The sequence below is a fragment of the Fusarium sambucinum genome, chromosome II, assembly GCF_050947815.1.
Source record: "Fusarium sambucinum isolate potato_lamoka chromosome II, whole genome shotgun sequence".
Classification (NCBI taxonomy): Eukaryota; Fungi; Ascomycota; class Sordariomycetes; order Hypocreales; family Nectriaceae; genus Fusarium; species Fusarium sambucinum.
Window position 1 is genome coordinate 5,822,445 of NC_139293.1, and position 19,712 is coordinate 5,842,156.

Below are 19,712 nucleotides of genomic sequence, written 5' to 3' on the forward strand. Positions count from 1 at the left end.
GGACCCACGATCTACAAGCGAGTGTTGAGGCTCAAGTTGCAAGAGACATCTCCACGGGTGTGGATCCTTGGTATTTGGTGTTCCTGAAAGTTAGTATTACGGCAGTGGAAGCTGTTTAGATCAAGGTAGATAGTGCAAAACATTAAATGTATATTGGAGATTGTTTATACTATTCCATTCGGAATGCCCACATTTTTGTTAAAGCAGCTCATCACATGGAGCTTGCTTTTGTGACGCCGTAAGATATCATCAGAATGCCTTTCCCATATCCTCATAAACGCCGAGTTTGTAAAAACGATAAACGCCGGGGATATCATGATTCGTCAATCACACAAGCTCGAAGCGTTGCGTTGCGTTTCCAGTTTGTCGATCCAAAAGATAATATCACACAAAAGAAAAAGAAAACAAATATTCTAAAAAACAGGTCTAGAACAAGTGCACAAGATAATCAAGTAAACACAGTCTATGCCCAGACGCCTGCTGGTGGTCCCTGATCTCGAGACATGACCATCATCTCGAAACCTTCCATGCGATTTCGGAGCTGGCCGTTCTCTTGAGCAAGGCTTCTGTTTCTCTTTTCAAGGTGGGCGATGTACTCAGTTGCCTTGCTGAGGATTGTGGCCTTGTTGAGCTTGTGGGCTGGTGCGAGACCACCGAGGTCCTCGTCACCATCTTCTTCCATGCCTTCAACGCAGGGCTGCTCCAGACGGTGGACCATGACGCGAAGGGCTGGGACGGAATCGCGGAGAGCGGCGATCTTGTCGTTGAGGTTGGTGCGGTAGCGCTTCTCGATCATGTTATGCGCGGTCTTCTTGGGAGGAGAGCAATGGCGGCGGAGAGCGGGGGGAGGAGAGGTGGAAGAGCGAGAAGAAGAGCTTCCAGAGCCTGATGACTTGCGCTTGCGCGAAGGATATCGGCCGTTGGCATCCTTGGAGGTGATGCTGTCGAGAGAAGAAGACATCTGGGGTGGGTTGGGATGCATCATACTGGACTGGAGATGAGGAGGCTGAGAAGAGATGGCAGGAATGGGAGTTTGGAAAAGAGGTTGAGTATCGATGTCGTTGAGACCTACTCGGCCAAAGGGGACGGCATCAGGGATGGTACCCGAGAGGTCGTGTGGGTTGATGGCGGGGCTAAGCTCCATGCTGTTTCTTGAGGGAATGGCAGAAAGGTTGATGCCTTCAAAGGGTTCCTGCTTGGGAAGAGCGTCGAGATCAGGTGATAGCGCAGCTTTGTCGTCCCAGTTTATCCAGTCGTTGGAAACAGGAAGCTGGTATGGGTTTGCAAAGACGGGAGAGAGTGGTGAGTCGGGAGAGTGAGCTGAATCACCACTGAAGTCTGGTGGGTCGTAGAAGCCGAGATGCTGTAGTAGATTGTTAGGACAGAAGCTTTGTAGATAGATGAGGTGGTTTGTGGTGTGGTACAAGTAGGGTGAGAGGATGTGTAGATATGATATAAAGATGAGATTGATAGCTATAGCTTGTTCAAGCTGTAGGTTGTGGGATGCTCAAAGAGGAAGAGTGGGCTGAGATGAGGTGAAGGTAAGGTGAGGTGAGGGGAAAATGGGCATGGCATGTGGCATATAAAGTGTAATGCCCCAGAGTGAGAGACCAGGGGGTGTGGGCAATTACATTACATATCGTGGAGACAGAGGCAGATGCAGAGAGGGAAAGGACCGAGATGGAAAGTCGATAACGTACCTGTTTGTTCTGAGAATGGTCAAAGTAGTCGAATGATATGTCGGCCATTGTATCTGATTTGGTTTTGTATATTGGCTGATTGATGAATGATGTTGTGTATGTATGGTAGTCGAGTCGAGGCGAGGCCAGTCAAGTCGAGGGTGTGTGGATATAAAAGGGTGTGTTGATGTTTATACCGAGTAGAGTAGATAAATTGTTGAATCGTCAAGTTGAGAATAGAAATCGATATCAGACGGTAATGTCGTGATGTATCTTGTGTTGTATGTTGTTGAATGTATGGGACAGGATGTGATGGGATGGTCAGACACTCTTTCTTCTTGGGATGGCGAGACGGGGCAAGCGATATATAGCTTCTTCCATGGTCGAATGCATTTTTTCTCCGGTAAGTATACAGCGAAAAGTCAAGGAGCCAAGGATGTCTGGTCTGGCATGGACGGGAAAGCTTAGAGCGACAGCGCCCGACAAGTACGTTCCGCGTCATACGACCGCACCATAAGACTGGCGGGGGCTGCCGCCGACAAGGATCTTGGTGAGATACGTACCTTTTTCTGACAAGGTACAGGTACGACTCTGTTTCTTTCTTGAGACTGCAATTAAATTTAATCCTAGTAGAACAACAAGATACAGACAGCATCAGGTCCCATGCCATGCCATGGAATTGTCGTTCAAATAATGGGCAACTTTGTAGCTGACTTTTAACTCCCATGGGTCGTTTTTTCCCCATTATCGTAGACCAGCCAGGGTCATTACACTCTATCCTCTGTCTGTAGGATTGATTCCCTCTAGAGACCAGATCAACAAGGCCAAATGTTCTGTTGGTTCGACCCCCAACTTTCTTGCAATAAAGATTTACTTCGCCTTCGCCTTTTCAGTAACGGTACTCACTCATCCTAGCAACACACCTTTTCTTTTCTTTTCTTCTCTCCTCTTCTCTTGCATCTTTTCAATTTAATTTGCTCGAGTCAAGTAAAGCCCTGTATTACAGCGGCTATTGACAGGTGCATGTCACCAGGGGTGGTTGAAAAAGCAATGGCTCCCGTTTCCCATGATCGACGCTGCGTGGCCTTGGCCGTTCGAAACCAGGCAGTGAACGCAAGGGGAACCCCGACGAGACGACGGACGAGAATCGAAAAGAGAGAATGAAAATGAGAATGAGAATGGATCATTTGTGGGTTTCAATTGATGTATCCCTGTCCGTCCTTCGCTTGTCAGGTCCATCATCTGCCCTGTGCTTTGCTGTGATGTCTCTGATTCCCAGCTCGCAGCAGCTGCAATGCACGAAAAACATATCAAAGATTCCGATCTACAGTGTCAATCAATCGTTTGTTAATTGAGCGTTTGTTTTCTCTCAGCCACCCGTGAAAAATAAAGGCGATGTCTTGCTTTACGTTTGTCGAGGTCGTCATCATCACCTAATCATCGGCTCTTTGCCTCGTCGTGCGCTGTAAGCGCTGTCAAAACATCATCTCCCGCTGCACCTCGGGATCTCAAAAAGGCCTAGAACGCCGACTCAGCGACCGGGCAAGGTACCTGTACACTCCTGGCAGTTCAAGCGCTAGATAAGCCCACACTACAACACAGCCTTAAATCCTGGTTTCGAGGTATGGACGGAACAGCCTACAAGGAAAGGGGACTGACTAAATTAGCTGTCAGAGCGACGCCGGGCCGTCGCCAATAATGACTCGCAGTATAAACATGAATCTTGTATCTTTTTTATCTCTGCTCTTGATCTTGATCTTGATCTCCATCTCCCTCTTGTGGCAAATATAGCATTGAACTTTCACCTCTAAGCGAACATACATGCATTGACTCTTTGGTTCATGAGTGCAACATCTCGGCACAACCTTGGTGCTCAGTTAAGCTCCTCCATCAAAGGAATATTGCTCGTATCCACAATGTCCATTTGTCCATCTTCCTCCACTATCGCAACTAATTAATCAGCCTCAAATTGACTCGAGCGTTTTTGAACAACGAATTATACCCGACTCGCATCCCCATTCACCGAAGCGAACGAGCGCGCCTCGCCTATCGTTCCAGACCTGCCTTGTCTTGCTTATATTGTTAGTGTTAGGCTCGTTTAAATTGGGGACCCCAATACATCCCTAAGCATACCATCAGTCATCTTCATCTTATCACCCGGCATTATTCCGCGTTGCATCGTGGCAAAAGGCACTGTAGCATCCATCTGCCTTGTGGTAGTTCTAGTCCAGTCTATGCACTTTATCTGCCGTAGATTTCTCTTCGTTTACAAGTTTCCGAAAGGCCCGCGCGCCTAGAAGGCCAGGAACGTTCCAAGACGTTTGGCGAGGACCGAAGATGGAGTACAGTGGCGTCTAACGAGATGCCCAAATAGGAAATTCGACAAAGAAATGTGGATAACTTCTACCGTTTTAATGTTGAATCACGGCAGGGTGGGAAACGTGCAGATCATGACAACGTGGGATCATAGAGAGATTGTTCCTAACGAGATGGCCTAGATTGTTCTTTTTCAAGGGTTTCCTACAGCGGTCAATACAATATGTTCTACAGAGTAGAGATGGCATTTCTAGAGATTATGCATGTGCAACATCAACAATATCTGACAGATGGGCAACCACATCATGTCCACTCTTTGTAATGCCGTGCATAGAATCCATGTCGACGTCTATTCTCAACGCCTAAAACACTCATTCAATACGATCGGTATAACCCACGTGTTGAGCAGAATTCTCAATCCAAAGATACATACCCTATCGACTAGTCCAGTCTACAGCCTCCTCAAAGCTTCCACCATGGAACATGACGTCGCGATGCACTCACATCATATCGTTAATATGCAAGCTCCCGTCGGAAATCCATCTCAATCCTAGTTTAGTTGGAAATATCGGAAACAAGATCAGAAATATCCCATCAAACAGACATCTGTATCTGTGACAATCGTTACGAGCCAGGTAGATTTGGCTGTGAAACTACCTAGCCTAGGAACTAGGCGCAGGGATGTCATTGTGGGAGGGATAAGTGGCCTGATTTCTTCAACAGCCCATAACTGAAGAGACCACCCAAAAACGCGTGAGCGGCGGGGGCCGGAACGGAGAGTTCGGGAAACGCGGTGTTAGTTTTATTGTACTTCCAAGCCCATTCTCAGCGCACAGGTACTTAATTGACATCGCGAGAAATACTCGTCGAAACGTCCCCGTCGTCGTCCGTTGTACAGGGCTGATGGGATGTTTTGCGGGCATTACGAGGTCCCGTTTCCTTTTCCTTAGTCCTAACGGTGCTTCGGAGCCGGGAGTCGCCTTGAACAATAAACGCGGACCTGATTATCGCGCGTTTAAGAGATCATCATCAATACATGATGGTAACTATCACCGTGTTTCACCGCAGACACTCAAGTCTACGGCAGAGCAAGCCCGTCATGGTTGCGGCATCTGTGCGGTCTCGAGCGGCATCTTTGCGGCAAATGATCAGGTTTAGCCTAGTTTAGTGTGCCACTAAAATAACGTGCCGCAGACTAACCTCTCTCTGTGTCTTTTAGAGTTGGACTACAAACGAACAATAATGAGTGAGACATCACGATTGTGTTTGAGAAAACAAACTCCCTGTGCAGATACTCGATCTGCACAGCGTAATGACGTTGAAATGTTTTTCTGCACGTCGGCGTTGATCAGCCAGCCCTGTTCTAGCAGAGGCACACAAGAGATCATCCTGAACCCGGATCGGAACCATGTTCACAAATACAAACCGAGGCATGTCTTTCATCTGATGCGGATACCTACATTTTGCTACTCACCTCATGGATGATCTCTACTCTCGGAGTGTTTTCCCCGTACCTCCAAGCCACGCCGTTTTACAATAACAAACGCCGAACGGGACACTGCAGCTGAGTCAAAAATTCGTATCGTAACACGGGCAAGGAAATGTCAAAGCTGAAAAGAAGCGACAACGCAAAGAAGAAGCAAAAGGTCAAGTATGTATTTTTTTATTACTTTTTTTTGAGGTAGCTGACATGCGGCACGGCGTAACGTCCCTGCAGCGGCCCGCTTCGGCTAACTATTTCCATCCACTAGAATTGCTTTTGTCAACTTTGGTGTGGACAATCATTTACAGCACACATACCCTCCTCTCACTGCCGTACCTCAACTGAACCTTTCTTTTTCTTCTCGGGTATTCATAGGCCTGATGCATTTTAGTTCCGGTATAGGTACATACTGAGATCCTTTACTGGGTTAATTAAATCTCTCGACGCCCCAACGTCCGTGCATCATCTTCCACTTCATCCATATCGATTTTAATCATCAGGACCAGCTGCACATGTTTTCTCTGGTGACCTAAATCCTGAGGGGATCTGACATTGTTTAAATGCATCGTGATATCACACAAACTCTTAGCAGAGCAGATCTTACCCTTCTCATTGAAGCTATTCAGGACCTATGTGTTCAACGCTTGATGCCCACATTCATATGGACAAGTTTCAACCCTGCAGTTCGGCCGGACGAGTGGAAGATTCTAGTCCTGTCGCTCCTCTATTCTCAACACGGGCCAAGCCAATTGTCAAAAATGTCATTTTGGTAAGCTTCTCCGTCTTGGCCAAAATGTGCCTTTCCGAAGTGGCGCATGCGCTGTAACTCGCAACGAACAGTGTCTGTCATTGAAGTGGAAATTCGTATTGTAGGCTTACTGGCCTGTTGCGCTGGGCTGTCTCTGTTGCCTATCATTGTCATTTTGTCTCTGTTGGTCTTGACTTGCTTGAGGCCCGTTTGCTTCCCTCCCCCTCCCCACAGTACATTGATGTGACACCTCAGTCGAGGAAAGATGATATCTCATAAAATGCTACATCGCCGATGTCTTTGAGACGAACCATTTTCCATGCAAATAACCGCCCAATTTGTCGCAAACCTGTGGCCAACAAATGGACAATCATCCCCCTCATCTCCTATGCTCGTATCCATGTTGGTTGTTCTTTGCCCTGCTTCATGTCTACTGCACACACACTCAAAGCACCTCCCAATCCCACATGCTGAAGCACAACATGCATATTTCCTGCTGCCCTGCAACCTTACGCTGCCACCTTGAACCGTTGGCATCAGACCTCGACCCTTCCATTCCCCAGCCAAGCCAAGTCTGCAGGATCTCTGTCGAGGCTTTGCCGCATCTCGCTCACTGGTGCAGAACCCGACCGTTGCAGCCAACCTCTTTCCCCTTGTTTGTTCTCGGTACACGGCACCTTCGCCTCGCCAATTGATCTGCATGGTGACTTTCCTAATTCTGCAGCTGTACTCGTTGGAATCCCTCAGCTCGCCAATCTGCACCTCAAAGCTAACGTGTATCCAGCAAGGCAGTAGATAAACTCCACTTGGAGACGTGACACGACAGAAGCCAAGAGCAAATAAGCAGTCCCCTTGTCGTAGCTTGGTCTAGACATGATGCTAAGAGTTGTGCCATTGAGAAGGTGATTATCACGATTTTAGATGCCGTGGCCGGCAAGTCGCGAGAGAACCAGAACCAGAACTACCGAACCATCTGGAATTCGGGAATCCCGGGACGCACAGTCACAGTGGAAGCTGGTTCCAGTGATCTGACGGACTTTGATTTCTTTGTCTACATCAAGTTGCCTCGATACATACTCTGGTCCACAATTGACGGCTTGGAGGCTTGTCAGTCATTCGCAGCCGACGGCCGCGCAAGTTTGCCAATATTGGAGCTGATCATGGTTGCTAACAAGGATCCGCATTCAATTTCACATGGCAGGAACGTTATTTTACCTTAAATAATGACGAGTCGCATGGTACGTGGAGCCTACTGTATATTCTTTGTTTACCAGGGTTGAAAGAAGAACATGTTGGTAACGCGAGCTCATCAGGCTAGAGGTACGAAGCCCAGTCACTCTTCCTCCTGTATCCTAGAGTTAAAGAATGATACTCTGATAATATTATTACGTTTCAATACGCCCAAAAATCGCATCTAACCATTGCAACAGGAACTCTTGTGTCGTTGAACTCATTGATGTCCAGGTGTCGCTTTTGATCTATTGTAGTTCTTGCACCAGCACCTTGCTTATCAAAGGCGACCTATTCATACATTAAACAATCTTCGAGCACTATGAAGCTTGCTTCATCGTTTTAAGTGAACTCCGATACAATATTTGATCTTCAACAAGACTATAGTACGTTTGTGTTGCATGTCCATGGTTCAAGCTCACGACCAAGGAGCATTCGAAGACAGTCGAAGAATCACATCATTGGTTATCTTTTCCTTGATCAATTATAAGATCCTCTGGTTTCCGTTCAACTTCTCTACATTGCCTAGAAATGCCTGTCACTATTGTTATTATCGAGTTCCAGGGTTCCTTTGAAGGGCATACCCTGCAGAATGTTCGCTTGCTAACACTCAGGGAAACCAGCATAGCCTTTAGTATCTTATAAAGCTCATTCACGGTGATTCCATGTAGTACATAGCTTATTATTATCTCTGGTAAATGCTTTGAGAGTATCTGTCACTGAGTACTGGGATCAACGTCGAACGTGCCGTCAGTGCCACATTCAACTTAACCCCCAAACACCATCACTTCGCACATATTCTCACGAACACTAAAGACATCTTTAAGAATTGACACCATAGTCTTGGTCACCGATTCTATAATCGTTACTGGTTGTTCAGGCAACTCTCGATAGTCGATTGCCATGTTCTCTCTGGGACAGGTGGACACCACGCCTCACTCGATCAACTTACAAAGAGCAATCGAGACATTGAACAATGACAGTATCTATAATAGCTCCACAATCACTGGTTACGACCTCCACTTCCTTTCCTCCTAGCTCTTTATTGATTGCGCATATTACGCCCTGCTTGTTTCGCCTTCTTATCCTAATTCCCTATCTACATTACCAACACCAAATCGTTTACTATCGACACAACGTTCGTAACATGTCTGACCGAAGGAACATCGCAGCCTCAGGTCTATGGGGAGAGGGCAAGCATATCACTGAACCCGCCCCTGCCCTGAAGGGCATTCTGAAGTCATCCTAGAATATCTCATTCTCCCCCGATACCTCACGACATGTCAAGTTCTCCCGCAAAGCCAGCACAATTGTCTACATCCCGTCCGAGAATCGCGGCCGTCGCCCTTCTCGCCGCAGGTTCAGTAAGCACAAGCGTTTGTACTACGACTTTAAGGATTGGGTGATTGTCAACAATCCTCGCTCGATGAGGCTCCCACATTACCCAAGACGACACTTGGGATGACTGGGTGATAGTCTCTCGCCCCGGCGAGAACTATACGACCTTCCGGGCCGATGCAGAAATCACCAGCTACGGTGACGTTATGGATTTCTTGGGTAAGACCGCGCTGCTTTCATCCTTAGTGAGCCGTTCGAGCACGCATACATTCGACTTCAACGCTATCTGCAGCATGACTTTAAGACAGACCAGACAGCAAGTGATTATGCTCTCTGGTACACGAGAAGTAAAAGGATGAAACGCTGACCGTGCGTACTTGCTTAACCGTAGTTGTTACTTGGGCAATGAGACTTGCGCCCTTGATAGTAATCCCGTTACAAGATGCGGAGTGGCTTGTAGTTTGTGATCCTGAAGATCGCTTGGACTGGTATCGTGGGAGATTGCCTATCGTATAAGATATCTTAGAGTCCTGGGTAGACTTGGATAGCACGAGGCATCTAGGTATAATATGATCGCATTCCGTATCGAGATATGCTGATAGTACACTGGTATTAATGGCGTCTGTAGATAAGTATTTAATATCTTGCCCTTATTCAGCGGCCACCGAGGCCCTCTACCCCTAACATGTGTGGTGTCTAACATAACCTCTGCATCCCCCTCCTTTTTACAAGCGCGATCTAGCAGAGAAGCTTTGTTCAAAGACTAGTCCAAGCTGCAAGTGGCCGCTCTGGACAAACGTTGACTCCTTCTCCGTTTAGCGCCTCTCTTTCCAACAGCGGTGGTTTCTTGTCTGACGGATTCTGGACTGTCCTGCTTCTGGGTAGAAACAGTCCCGGATTGTTGTCCGCCGGAGCTGGGCTCACCACTCACGGATGAAACGGAAGTAGACCTGCGCTCCTATTCTGCAGCTTTCTCCGCGCCTCCGCGCCAAAGGCCGTAAAAACCCTCACAATTCTTCCACAGCTTGATAGTACCATCCTCGGATCCGGTTGCGTAAAGCTTGCCATCGGGAGAGAATGCGATCGACCAGATGGGACCGTGGTGTCCCTTGTGTGTGTCAATTTCCGTTCCGTCATCATATCGAATCACCTTGGCCCAAGTACCAGGTTCTTCGCCGACGACAAGTTTACGACCCTTTAGATCCAGCGAAACACTAGCGATGGTGTAGGGTAAAGAAATGCGTTTCAGCTCGTCCTGCGCCTGAACACCACCCCAGAAGTACGCCGTCTTTCCAGCCGCAACAGCGAGTACAGGCTTTCCGCCGCCAATATCGCTGGGCGATGCGTACTGGGGGGCCATTGACACCATTTCACAGGACTTGATGTCTCCATCGAGAACCTCGTGCCGGACGCAAGCTCGGCTGGGCAGGTCCAACCAGCGAAGTGTCTTGTCGGAGGCAGTCACGACGATGTTGGGGTCCTGGGTCCAGCAAATGAACTTGATAGAACCAGTGTGGACGCCCTCGCCTATCTCAAACCCAGTCGAAGCGTTGATCGTAGTTGGGGACCCGGCTACTGGCAGCTCTGATAAGTCAAAGATGCGTAGCTTCTTCTCCATACCGCCGGTCGCAATGAGATCAGAATTATCGGGAGGATACGCAATGGCACGTACAATGTGGTCATGCTGCAAAGTGTGAAGCAGCTCGCCGGTATAGGTATCCCAAATCTTGCTTTGAGAGTGTAAGCGAAGCAACAACACCTTGTCCATCGAGCTAACTTACGCTGTGAAGTCGGCGGATGCAGTCGCAGCATGATGGGCATCGGGGCTGAGCCGAGCCTGCCAAACAGCACCTTTGTGACCGATGAGAGTGCCAATCCTAGACGAGTCAGAAGAGCCGGTGGATCATTGCCAAGGACACCTTACCAGTCGCCAGTAATACCGTTGCGAAGCATCGGGTTGCCATCTAACAAACGTCAGCATACGCTCTACCAGAAGAAACCCAATAACGCACCTTTGCAGGCCGAGATCATGTAGTAGATATCGTTCTTGTCTTTGTCGGTGTCTTTCTCGATAGCCGAGAAGGCGATATGCGGAACGGGTCGAGAATGACCGTGGCAGGTCAGAGGATGATACTGTCGAGGTTCGGAGGACATTGCGACAGTTGTAAGAATCGATAGTCTATGGTGTTTGTCCACTCTGGCCAATTGCGGCTGATCGGAATGTGAAGCTGTATCAGACAGACAAGAAGGGATTGCTCAATGGGAACTGAGCGTCAAATTTCTAAAAAGGAGAGTTGAAGTCGTAACGGTCGTAAGCGTCGTTAAGAGCGATCTGTATCGTGACTCGTGGCAGTGATTATCGCGTGTCGTCGCAGAAGTGTGGAGCGTCTTTCTCAAGCGATGACAAGGGCGAGACTTGGAGGAAAGGGATAGATGATTGGGAGTATCGAAGAGAATCGCAGAATAAGAGAAGCATAAGTGTGCCCCCAAATCAAACCCCCGTGCAAGAAAAGAGTAGGAAGAGGAGAAGACAAAAGGAGGGTGGGCGGTGATAAATTGCCAAATCTTTGCGAAAGACGGGGAAACAGCAGCGCGCATTCAAAAGACAGGGTCACGCTTGCCCACTTCGTACAGCGGGGTTACAGGAATGAAGGCGGTGGACCTTTCTTTCGGAACACCTATGCACCGCCACAGGGCGGGGTGCTGCACGTTGCCCTGTACGGCCGAGCTCTATATGTACATATAGTAATTGATGTGTGACGACGAGGGGAAAGGATTCTATAAAGTGCAGTTCTTTAAAATAAGTGAACTGCTACATCTCAACGCCGAACCCTGGCTTTAAGTGTCCATGTTCTTGTCTTTACATTCTGGTTGTCTACATAAGTCCGGCCGAGTGGAGGTGGGTACTAAGGTAGGTAGGTACCTACTCTAGGTAGTAGGTTAGTACCTTAGTAGAGGTAGGTAGGTAGGTAGGTAGTTTATAGTGACGCAGTGTGGCTTAAGCTGGACCGACAGGAAGGGGCAATCGATCAGCTTCCATCACTGACCACTTTCGATCTGTCAACGACTTTACAATTTGTCACGTCTTTGATGATCCCTTCTTCCGTAATTCTTTCTTGACCTCGGTGGTTTCTCTCTTGGAAAGATAGCAGGCCCTTCTCTTTCTCTTTTGTCACTCTTGCATCATCATCCCATCCAGTCCGTTGAGGTCCCCACTACTTGAGCAGTGTTACATACCCAACTCATCTTGTCTACCACCATCATCAAGATGACTGACTTCAAGCTATCAGCACAGCTGGTTGGCCATGAAGCTGATGTAGGTGCTATTATTTGATCCACATTTAAAAGGTGCTCCCGACTAACGGGTTGTCTAGGTTCGAGCCGCAAGCTTTCCCTCTCCCGATACCGTCTTGACTGCCTCTCGCGATTGCAGCGTCCGCGCATGGCGTCGCACCCAAGCATCTCCTCCGAATTTTGATGCCACTCTCTTGAGCCGCGGCTCCGAATATGTCAACTCTCTCTCCTTCTTTCCTCCATCAAACGAGCACCCTGATGGCTATGTTGTCTCTGGCGGAAAAGATACCATCATCGAAGTCAAGTCCCCCAACGCAACCAGCACCGATAATGCTGAGCGCCTTCTGATCGGTCACTCGAACAATGTCTGCACTATTGATGCTGCCCCCAGTGGTAAGTATCTAGTGTCCGGCGGCTGGGACGGTCAAGCCCGTGTTTGGAGCCCCCAGAAGTGGGAGACAGAGCTATTACTAGGTGGCCACGAAGGCATGTCGGTCTGGAGCGTTGTTGCTCTCAACGACCATACAGTAGTGACTGGTTGCGCCGACAAAAATATCCGCATCTTTGACTTGCGGCAGTCTACCGCTGGAGAGGTGGCACCGAATTCGACTATCTATACACCCGATGTTGTCCGCGCCCTCTGCCGGGTTCCTCAGAATCACCCGAGCGGTGCCGATATTGCGAGCGCGAGCAACGATGGCACTATCCGTCTATGGAAATTGAACGGTCAGCAGGTTGCAGAGCTTCATGGCCATGAGAGCTTCGTTTACAGTATCACAAGTCTCCCTACAGGCGAACTGGTCAGTGCAGGAGAGGATCGCACTGTAAGAGTATGGAAAGGCAACGAGTGTGTACAGACCATTACTCACCCCGCTATCTCTGTATGGACAGTGGCGGCGAACCCCGAAACTGGAGATATCGTTACAGGCGCCAGCGATAGCATTGCTCGCGTTTTCACAAGAAGCCCTGAACGTACTGGTGACGACGCGATGCTTAAGGAGTTCGAAGAATCCGTCAGGTCGTCATCAATTCCCCAACAACAAGTCGGAGGCATCAACAAGGAGAAGCTCCCCGGACCCGACTTCCTGACTTCCAAGGCTGGTACCAAGGAGGGTCAAGTTCAGATGATCAAGGAGGACAATGGTGCCGTGACTGCTCACACATGGTCCATGAGCCAGCAGCAATGGGTCAATGTCGGAACAGTCGTCGATGCTGTCGGCAGCACTGGCAAGAAGGTCGAGTACAACGGAAAAATGTACGATTTCGTATTTGATGTTGATATTGAGGACGGAAAACCTGCTCTCAAGCTTCCCTACAACCTCTCTGAAAACCCTTACGAGCGAGCTACCAAGTTCTTGGGCGATAACGAGTTGCCACTCTCCTACCTCGATAATGTAGCCAATTTTATTACGGAGAACACCAAGGGTGCCACTTTAGGCCAGACTTCAGAGCCCGGCGGTCCTGATCCTCTTGGCACCGAGTCGCGGTATCGCCCTGGTGAGAACACTCAGCCCAAGGTGCTCCCTCAGAAGGAATATCTCAGCATCACAGCAGCTAAATATGAAGGTAAGTCTCCTATTTCATCCTCATTGCTCAAACATCCGCTGACTATTTAGCTATGTTCAACAAAATCTTGACCATCAACAAGAACATGGTTTCATCAGGTGACAAAGATGCTGCTCTCAACCCATCTGACGAATCCACACTATCTGAGCTACGCGCTGCCATTGAGTCCAACAAGCCTGTCCCTCAACATGCCATGCCTCTTCTCGTCCGAATTCTTACCCAATGGCCCTATTCAGACCGACTAGCTGGCCTCGATCTCCTCCGCTGCGTGGCAAAGTATCCTCTTGTCGCACAGTTCTCTGATCCGACAGTGGGCTCTCTTCTCGATCTTGCTTTCGCATCATCTCTGCCCCAAGGCGAAACTCCCAATGAGAACGCAGCCATGATGGGCCTTCGTACTCTTGCAAACATCTTCTCCACCGCCAATGGCCGCTCAATTGTGAGCGCTCAATCGGATGAAGCAATCTCATTCCTAGAGCGCGTCGTTGGTGTATCATCCGATCCTATTGGACCCTTGAACCGTAACGTTCTCATTGCGGCCACCACAGCAGCAATCAACCTCTCAGTTCTCGTACACCGCGAGCGTCTTCTCACTCCCGATCAACGTCGTCGCCTAGCCATTCTTCTCGGTACAATCCTTTCTCATGATGGTCAGACGGACTCAGAAGTTCTATACCGTGCCCTTGTGGCGCTCGGCACGTTGCTCTCAGCATCAAAGGCTGAAGCAGCCAATCTCGGCATCAAGGGGTGGATCCAGGGTGCTGCAGGACGCAGCTCAGAAGAGCGTGTCAAGTCTGTCGCGGCAGAATGCACCAAGGTAGCTCCATAAATGTGATGGCGATGGCGGCAATGCAAGTGTGTTGCAGTGCAAAGCCGGGTTCCGCTTGACGTAGAGGGACGGAAGTAAGGTATTAGAAGGGAATTGCAGAGTACATAGAGCAGTAAATGGATACCAGCTGTTTTTGCCCATAGCGAGTGAAGCTGACATTATGTCCAGTCTTGATGTTCATTCGTATGACCCTATCAGGTGAATTAGATGTGCATTATCGAGTGAATTTCACTTTCGCTGCTAGACTAATACCGCAAACATTTTGGGGTTGAATAATCGTAAATATGTTAATTGACGTAGCGTCTCAAATGAATGAAGCAATATAGAAGCTCCTCCAACACCTAAACAAGACGTTCTGGCCCATTTCAGGGTCTGTCAGAAGTAATTAAAGAAACAAAAAAAACCCGGGGATATCCCAATTCCCACCATAAACGCCATTCATTATGCTTTCAGGTATACGTTTTCTTCACTTCATCACGCTAGCAAAAAAGCCCAGAAACCAGCTGCCACCAAGGGCATCCAGCCCAGTTGGCGGAAGGCAAGTGTGGCGCCGGATTCGCTCGCGTATTCATCTGAGCCGGATTCTTTGGTCGTGATGGTGTATATCTCTGCGAAGCCGATGTCGGTCGAGTTGAAGCAGTTGGTCTCATTCACCTCTTTGAGGTTCTTGTCACCGGGTTCTGCGAAGATGATATCGACGCACTACGTCTGTGTTAGCTGACTGTTGACAACGCTTAGTTGGTTTCATGTGACGTACAGAGTAGAGAGCTGCGCCATGAACGGCGAGTTCAACGACTTGAATTGTCGCCTTGTCTCCGGCCTTTACTGTTGTGTTTTTTGGCAGAGGCACCTGAGGTAGGCAGATGGTTCCAGGGAATGGATTGTTGGTGGGACCGAGGATCTGGAACATGGGGACCATGGGGAGAGTCATGTTTGCAGGGCCACCGTCTGGGCCGTCGTCGCCGAAACCCAAGTTGATGTAGGCAAATGCTGTCTCGTGGCCACGGAACCAGCCGGGCTGGAAAGCAATGGCACCGCCTGTCGTGGGCCAATATGTGCGGTTTGTCGTAACATTGTGACCACCACCTTGTTACTGGTTAGCTGATTGCTCCGTGTTTGTTTGAGTACACGAGGGACGTACATGGATATATCCATTGCATGCCATAAGGAAAGGTCTCGTTGGTGATGAGGTTGTTGCCGCGCCAGCCTGGATAGGTGATTACACTGTGGGCGGATACGATAGTCGCAAGGACGATGGTGAGAAAAGCTGACGTCCGCATGTTTGCGGTTGTGTAAGGGTTATCGGTATATCGGTAAGAGTTGAGTTGGCAAGCAAACAGATGTCGCTATGTTTCGCGTCCAAGTGATAAGGCTCAGCCTCGTGAAGCAATGAACATGTCACGAATCAACAAACAGAATAACTTTCAAGGACTATCGGAGAAAAAAAGAACAGAAGAAGGGTTGAAGATGGAGAAAAGGGCTTATGAACTGGCCGCAGGGCGTCGAGGGGGGCATGGACATGGTCTTAAGGAGCCGGGGAACCGAGTGGCCATTTTTTCCATGGCCGGGTTCCAGGGCGGCGGCTGCAAGCACTTGATTTGATGTGATGGGCATGGACATGGACATGGACATGGTGAAAGAGGTCAAGGTGCAAAGAAGCAGTGCTGAGTGTGATTTGGGAAACCTGCCCAGTAAGAAGCCGTTGGAGATGCTTGCTGGAGGGTGTGACCCCTGCTGCAGGACCCGTAGAGAGGGGCCAGTAGGAAGCTCAGGAAGGAGTGACAATCTATGAGTTGACTTGTTTCTGGCATTTGGTTGGGTTGCTTTAAGCGCTGACGCTAGGGCGGGGCGGGGCGCAGGGCCAATGATCTACGGGAGGTTATATCGTGGCGCTCGGCTTCCATATCCAACCTCCATTGACAAGGGATAAATTAAATGTCTTGAAGAAAAAAACTAAACTCCATGAACTGACTTGGTTGAAATATCGGATCAGTTGAGCCGATTTTTAGTATCACTCTTGTCTATCCGTAATCATTCATCTGCTGACTTTTTAGAGTAAACGCCGTGTTGTACAGTACAGAGTACGGACACAACCGTAAGCTGATAGTTGTCACAGTCACAGTGCTACGTTGTAACGTTGGTTTGTTAACAGTTTGGCCACTGGGATAAATCACAACCTCTTCTTGTACTCGTGAACCGTAATGCCATATTGTAGAACAACAAAAGATAATCAAGACAATCATTCGTTCACAAAATACTATAAAGCCATGTTCAAGCCCAAGCCAGTCGGAGAATTTTATTATTATCAATTTATTAATTGTTCCCCAAGTAAAGCGCCACTCCTCAGGGTATCAGAAAAATTAACCATAACAGACGAAATTAGTAGGTTATTTTGTGCTCCTCAGACGATAGTTCTTGGACTACTTATTTTTTGTACCCTAAGACTTTGGGGGCTAATGTTTCTGCTACCTACTAAGGTATCTACTAGCTCCCTCACCTTGACCTCACCGAGCTACACCGAGGCGGTGGAGTCCCAAAATCTCAACCTTCACGACATCCTCACTGAAACTCACTATAAAAGTGAACATCTCACAGAAATATTCTTTTCACTCAAGATCGATTAATCCCATACTTTACACTTACCATCATCTCATTCCCAATTACCCCCCCGCCTTGACCTTGTTACAAATATCACCCACTGACCCATCACAATGTCTTCCCCCAAAGATTCTCAAGAATGGACACAAGTTTCTCGCAAATCTCGCAAGAATAAGAACAAGTCCACAAATTCCAACCAAGTATCTTCATCATCTAGCCCGCGTGTCGCCGCCCGCGTGAACGTTCCCAATACGGAAAACATCCGCACCCCGGCTGAGCTTGAAACATCCTACAGACGATACCGCGAGCGTTGGGAGTCTGAACCATCATGTGCAAAAGTCCGCGATCTCATCACAAGCAAAGCTTCACAACTCAACAAGGTCAATCGTGCTGTCAACTTTGGTGTTGGCACGTTTGATCCAAAGGGGGCATATGATCCCAAGGCATCGTTTGTGCAACTCGCAGCATTTGATGTCATTGTAGAAGAATTAGGTATGGCAATTTGACTCTTGTAAAAGTAGGAAGTTAACGGTCATGTATAGAGAAAATCACGGGTAAGAAAATGGAGACTTATGTTCAGGATCCAATGTTCAGTGCCTCCGACAAGACCTTCCTCGGCAACATTGGCCATACTGTCGTCGAAGAACCAGCTGGAAACGACCTCGTCACACCAACCACGTTCTTCTTTGGTGTTCATCTCTACCGGGGTGTTTACAAAGAAGCGTTGGAGAAACATCTCCCTGCGCTCTTCATCGGAACAGGCTGGGATGCCTGGGACGAGTAAGTCGCCTTCCGATACTTGATCGCCAGATGTGGCTAACAGTGATCTTGCAGTATGCCGAGTCTAGATGGTCTCGAAGAAATTCGCGAGATACACAAGACATATGAGCATTGCAAGTTTCCTGAGGACAAGTATGACACGGCGTTTTCGACTACAAGTGTTTACTGGAAGGTTGAGGGTGAGAAGGAGGAGTCGGTCGAGGACAAAGACAAGGGCAAAGGAAAGGAGAAGGGAGAGGATGGGAGCGAAAAGGTTGCAGTCAAGGAAGAAGACGAGGATGAACTATCCAAGAAACTCGAGTCGACTACTATCTCGTAATAAGTAATTATCAACGAGTCAATTCACTTTGTGGAGATTTACTCTTATACGGCGCCATCAGCGTTTGACTGACAGCAGAAAAGGCAGTCTCCTAAGTCTTGGGGTAAAATAAATAGTCTACAAACGATGGTCTAAGAAGCATAAAATAACTTACTAATTTCGTCTCTTTTACTTCTAGCGGCCAATTTTTCTGCGACCCACTAACTTCCCTCGTCTTTGCATATCACTTGGCTTGACCTATTCATCCCTGTTGTTGCTTGGTTTGTGTTGAGAAGACGACGAGGAAAGTTGAGGAGAGGAGGGTTGAAAGAGATGGAATTTATAGTCTGCTGCTACTGATTTGAGACGAAGATGTGGATGGATTAGAGGAGGATATTGGAAAGAGAAAAGTTCCGATGAGGGCTTCAGTTGGCTATGTTGAACGGTCAATCCTACACTCGCCGTCTTCGACAGTGATTCACAAAGGTCTTGCGGCAGCAGACTATAAGTTTCATCCCTTTCAACCCTCCTCTCCTAAACTTTCCTCATCCTTTCAACAATGTCTTCTTCGCCCGAGACTAAGAGCTTCGACTCAAAAGCCAGAGAAGCAGAATATCAAGCCCTCTGGCAAACCTGCGATCGTGCCACAAGAACTGGTGACTACATCTATGCTGACGGGGAGATGAAGCGTGAAATCTTGCGCATCGCTTGCTACGATCGTCTTGAGAGGAGGTACATCCATTGATTTCATCTCTTGGGCTTTGTTAACCTTGTTGGATAGACGTGCTCAGGGCAAGACTATGTGCAGAACCAACGTGACCAGCATGGTCGATCTTCATATTCAACGCGAAGTCACTCGCCTCCGCTATCGCGCGCCTCCTCGCAGGAACCAGGCCGCTGGTCCTGCTCCGAACCCGGCCCCGAACTTGGTTCCTTTCCTTGCCGAGCCCCAGCATTACAATGCCAACCCTGCGGCTTTCAACCCCGTTCAGAATCTAGGTCAAATCCCCTATTTAGCTATCCCGCAGAGTCACCATCTGCCTCAAGTCCCGGTGGCGCCCCCTGGTTTGGACATGCCGATGCACACCGAGGGCCATACCATCCGTTCTTTATGTGACGAAGTGGCCGCTCAGAAAGAGCTCATGGAGAGATTGGTCAATACCCTCCGCGAGTACCACAGACGGATCGTTGCACTCGAGGGTCAGATGCAACAGATGAGCCAGGAACGCCGAACTGCAGCCTTCGCCCAACCTGTCCATCCCATTCACCATGCCATGCAATATCCGTTGGAAGGTCTCAATGGCGGTGACCTCAACTTTGCCATGGAAGGGCAGGTGACGCCTGCGAGCCAGATCTCGGACGGCAATGGGGATGAAGATGGTCAAGAGAGAGGCGCACCATTGGTAGAAGCTTGAAGGACATTGGAACCTTGAACAAATGGGATGAGATTATGGGGCGCAAAAGACACAATCAGCAAAAGGATCGGACTATAGGCACGACGCAAACCGAGAGGAAGTGATTACAAACATGGGGTGGAAAGACAATGAATACTT

At 48.6% G+C, this 19,712-nt stretch overlaps 6 protein-coding genes across 6 annotated transcripts; 3 read left to right on the forward strand and 3 right to left on the reverse strand.

The window, feature by feature from the left end:
- Positions 1–463: 463 nt before the first annotated feature.
- On the reverse strand, positions 464–1,748 carry FSST1_008916 (basic helix-loop-helix domain-containing protein; the record flags this gene model as incomplete). The annotated part of the gene is made up of 2 exons (XM_083225845.1): positions 464–1,363; positions 1,701–1,748. The coding sequence occupies 2 exons, from the start codon at positions 1,746–1,748 to the stop codon at positions 464–466; spliced, it is 948 nt and encodes a 315-aa protein (XP_083084877.1).
- Positions 1,749–9,752: 8,004 nt separating this feature from the next.
- Positions 9,753–10,948, reverse strand: FSST1_008917 (WD40-repeat-containing domain protein; the record flags this gene model as incomplete). Its single annotated transcript, XM_083225846.1, has 4 exons — positions 9,753–10,524; positions 10,576–10,671; positions 10,719–10,758; positions 10,807–10,948. The coding sequence occupies 4 exons, from the start codon at positions 10,946–10,948 to the stop codon at positions 9,753–9,755; spliced, it is 1,050 nt and encodes a 349-aa protein (XP_083084878.1).
- Positions 10,949–12,062: 1,114 nt separating this feature from the next.
- Positions 12,063–14,483, forward strand: FSST1_008918 (WD40-repeat-containing domain protein; the record flags this gene model as incomplete). Its single annotated transcript, XM_083225847.1, has 3 exons — positions 12,063–12,110; positions 12,169–13,654; positions 13,705–14,483. The coding sequence occupies 3 exons, from the start codon at positions 12,063–12,065 to the stop codon at positions 14,481–14,483; spliced, it is 2,313 nt and encodes a 770-aa protein (XP_083084879.1).
- Positions 14,484–14,957: 474 nt separating this feature from the next.
- Positions 14,958–15,763, reverse strand: FSST1_008919 (copper acquisition factor BIM1-like domain-containing protein; the record flags this gene model as incomplete). Its single annotated transcript, XM_083225848.1, has 3 exons — positions 14,958–15,185; positions 15,241–15,569; positions 15,625–15,763. The coding sequence occupies 3 exons, from the start codon at positions 15,761–15,763 to the stop codon at positions 14,958–14,960; spliced, it is 696 nt and encodes a 231-aa protein (XP_083084880.1).
- Positions 15,764–17,194: 1,431 nt separating this feature from the next.
- Positions 17,195–18,180, forward strand: FSST1_008920 (SRR1 family protein; the record flags this gene model as incomplete). Its single annotated transcript, XM_083225849.1, has 3 exons — positions 17,195–17,573; positions 17,624–17,861; positions 17,916–18,180. 3 exons carry the CDS (start codon positions 17,195–17,197, stop codon positions 18,178–18,180), a joined length of 882 nt encoding a protein of 293 aa, XP_083084881.1.
- A 538-nt stretch (positions 18,181–18,718) lies between these two features.
- Positions 18,719–19,574, forward strand: FSST1_008921 (uncharacterized protein; the record flags this gene model as incomplete). Its single annotated transcript, XM_083225850.1, has 2 exons — positions 18,719–18,891; positions 18,941–19,574. The coding sequence occupies 2 exons, from the start codon at positions 18,719–18,721 to the stop codon at positions 19,572–19,574; spliced, it is 807 nt and encodes a 268-aa protein (XP_083084882.1).
- Positions 19,575–19,712: the final 138 nt, after the last annotated feature.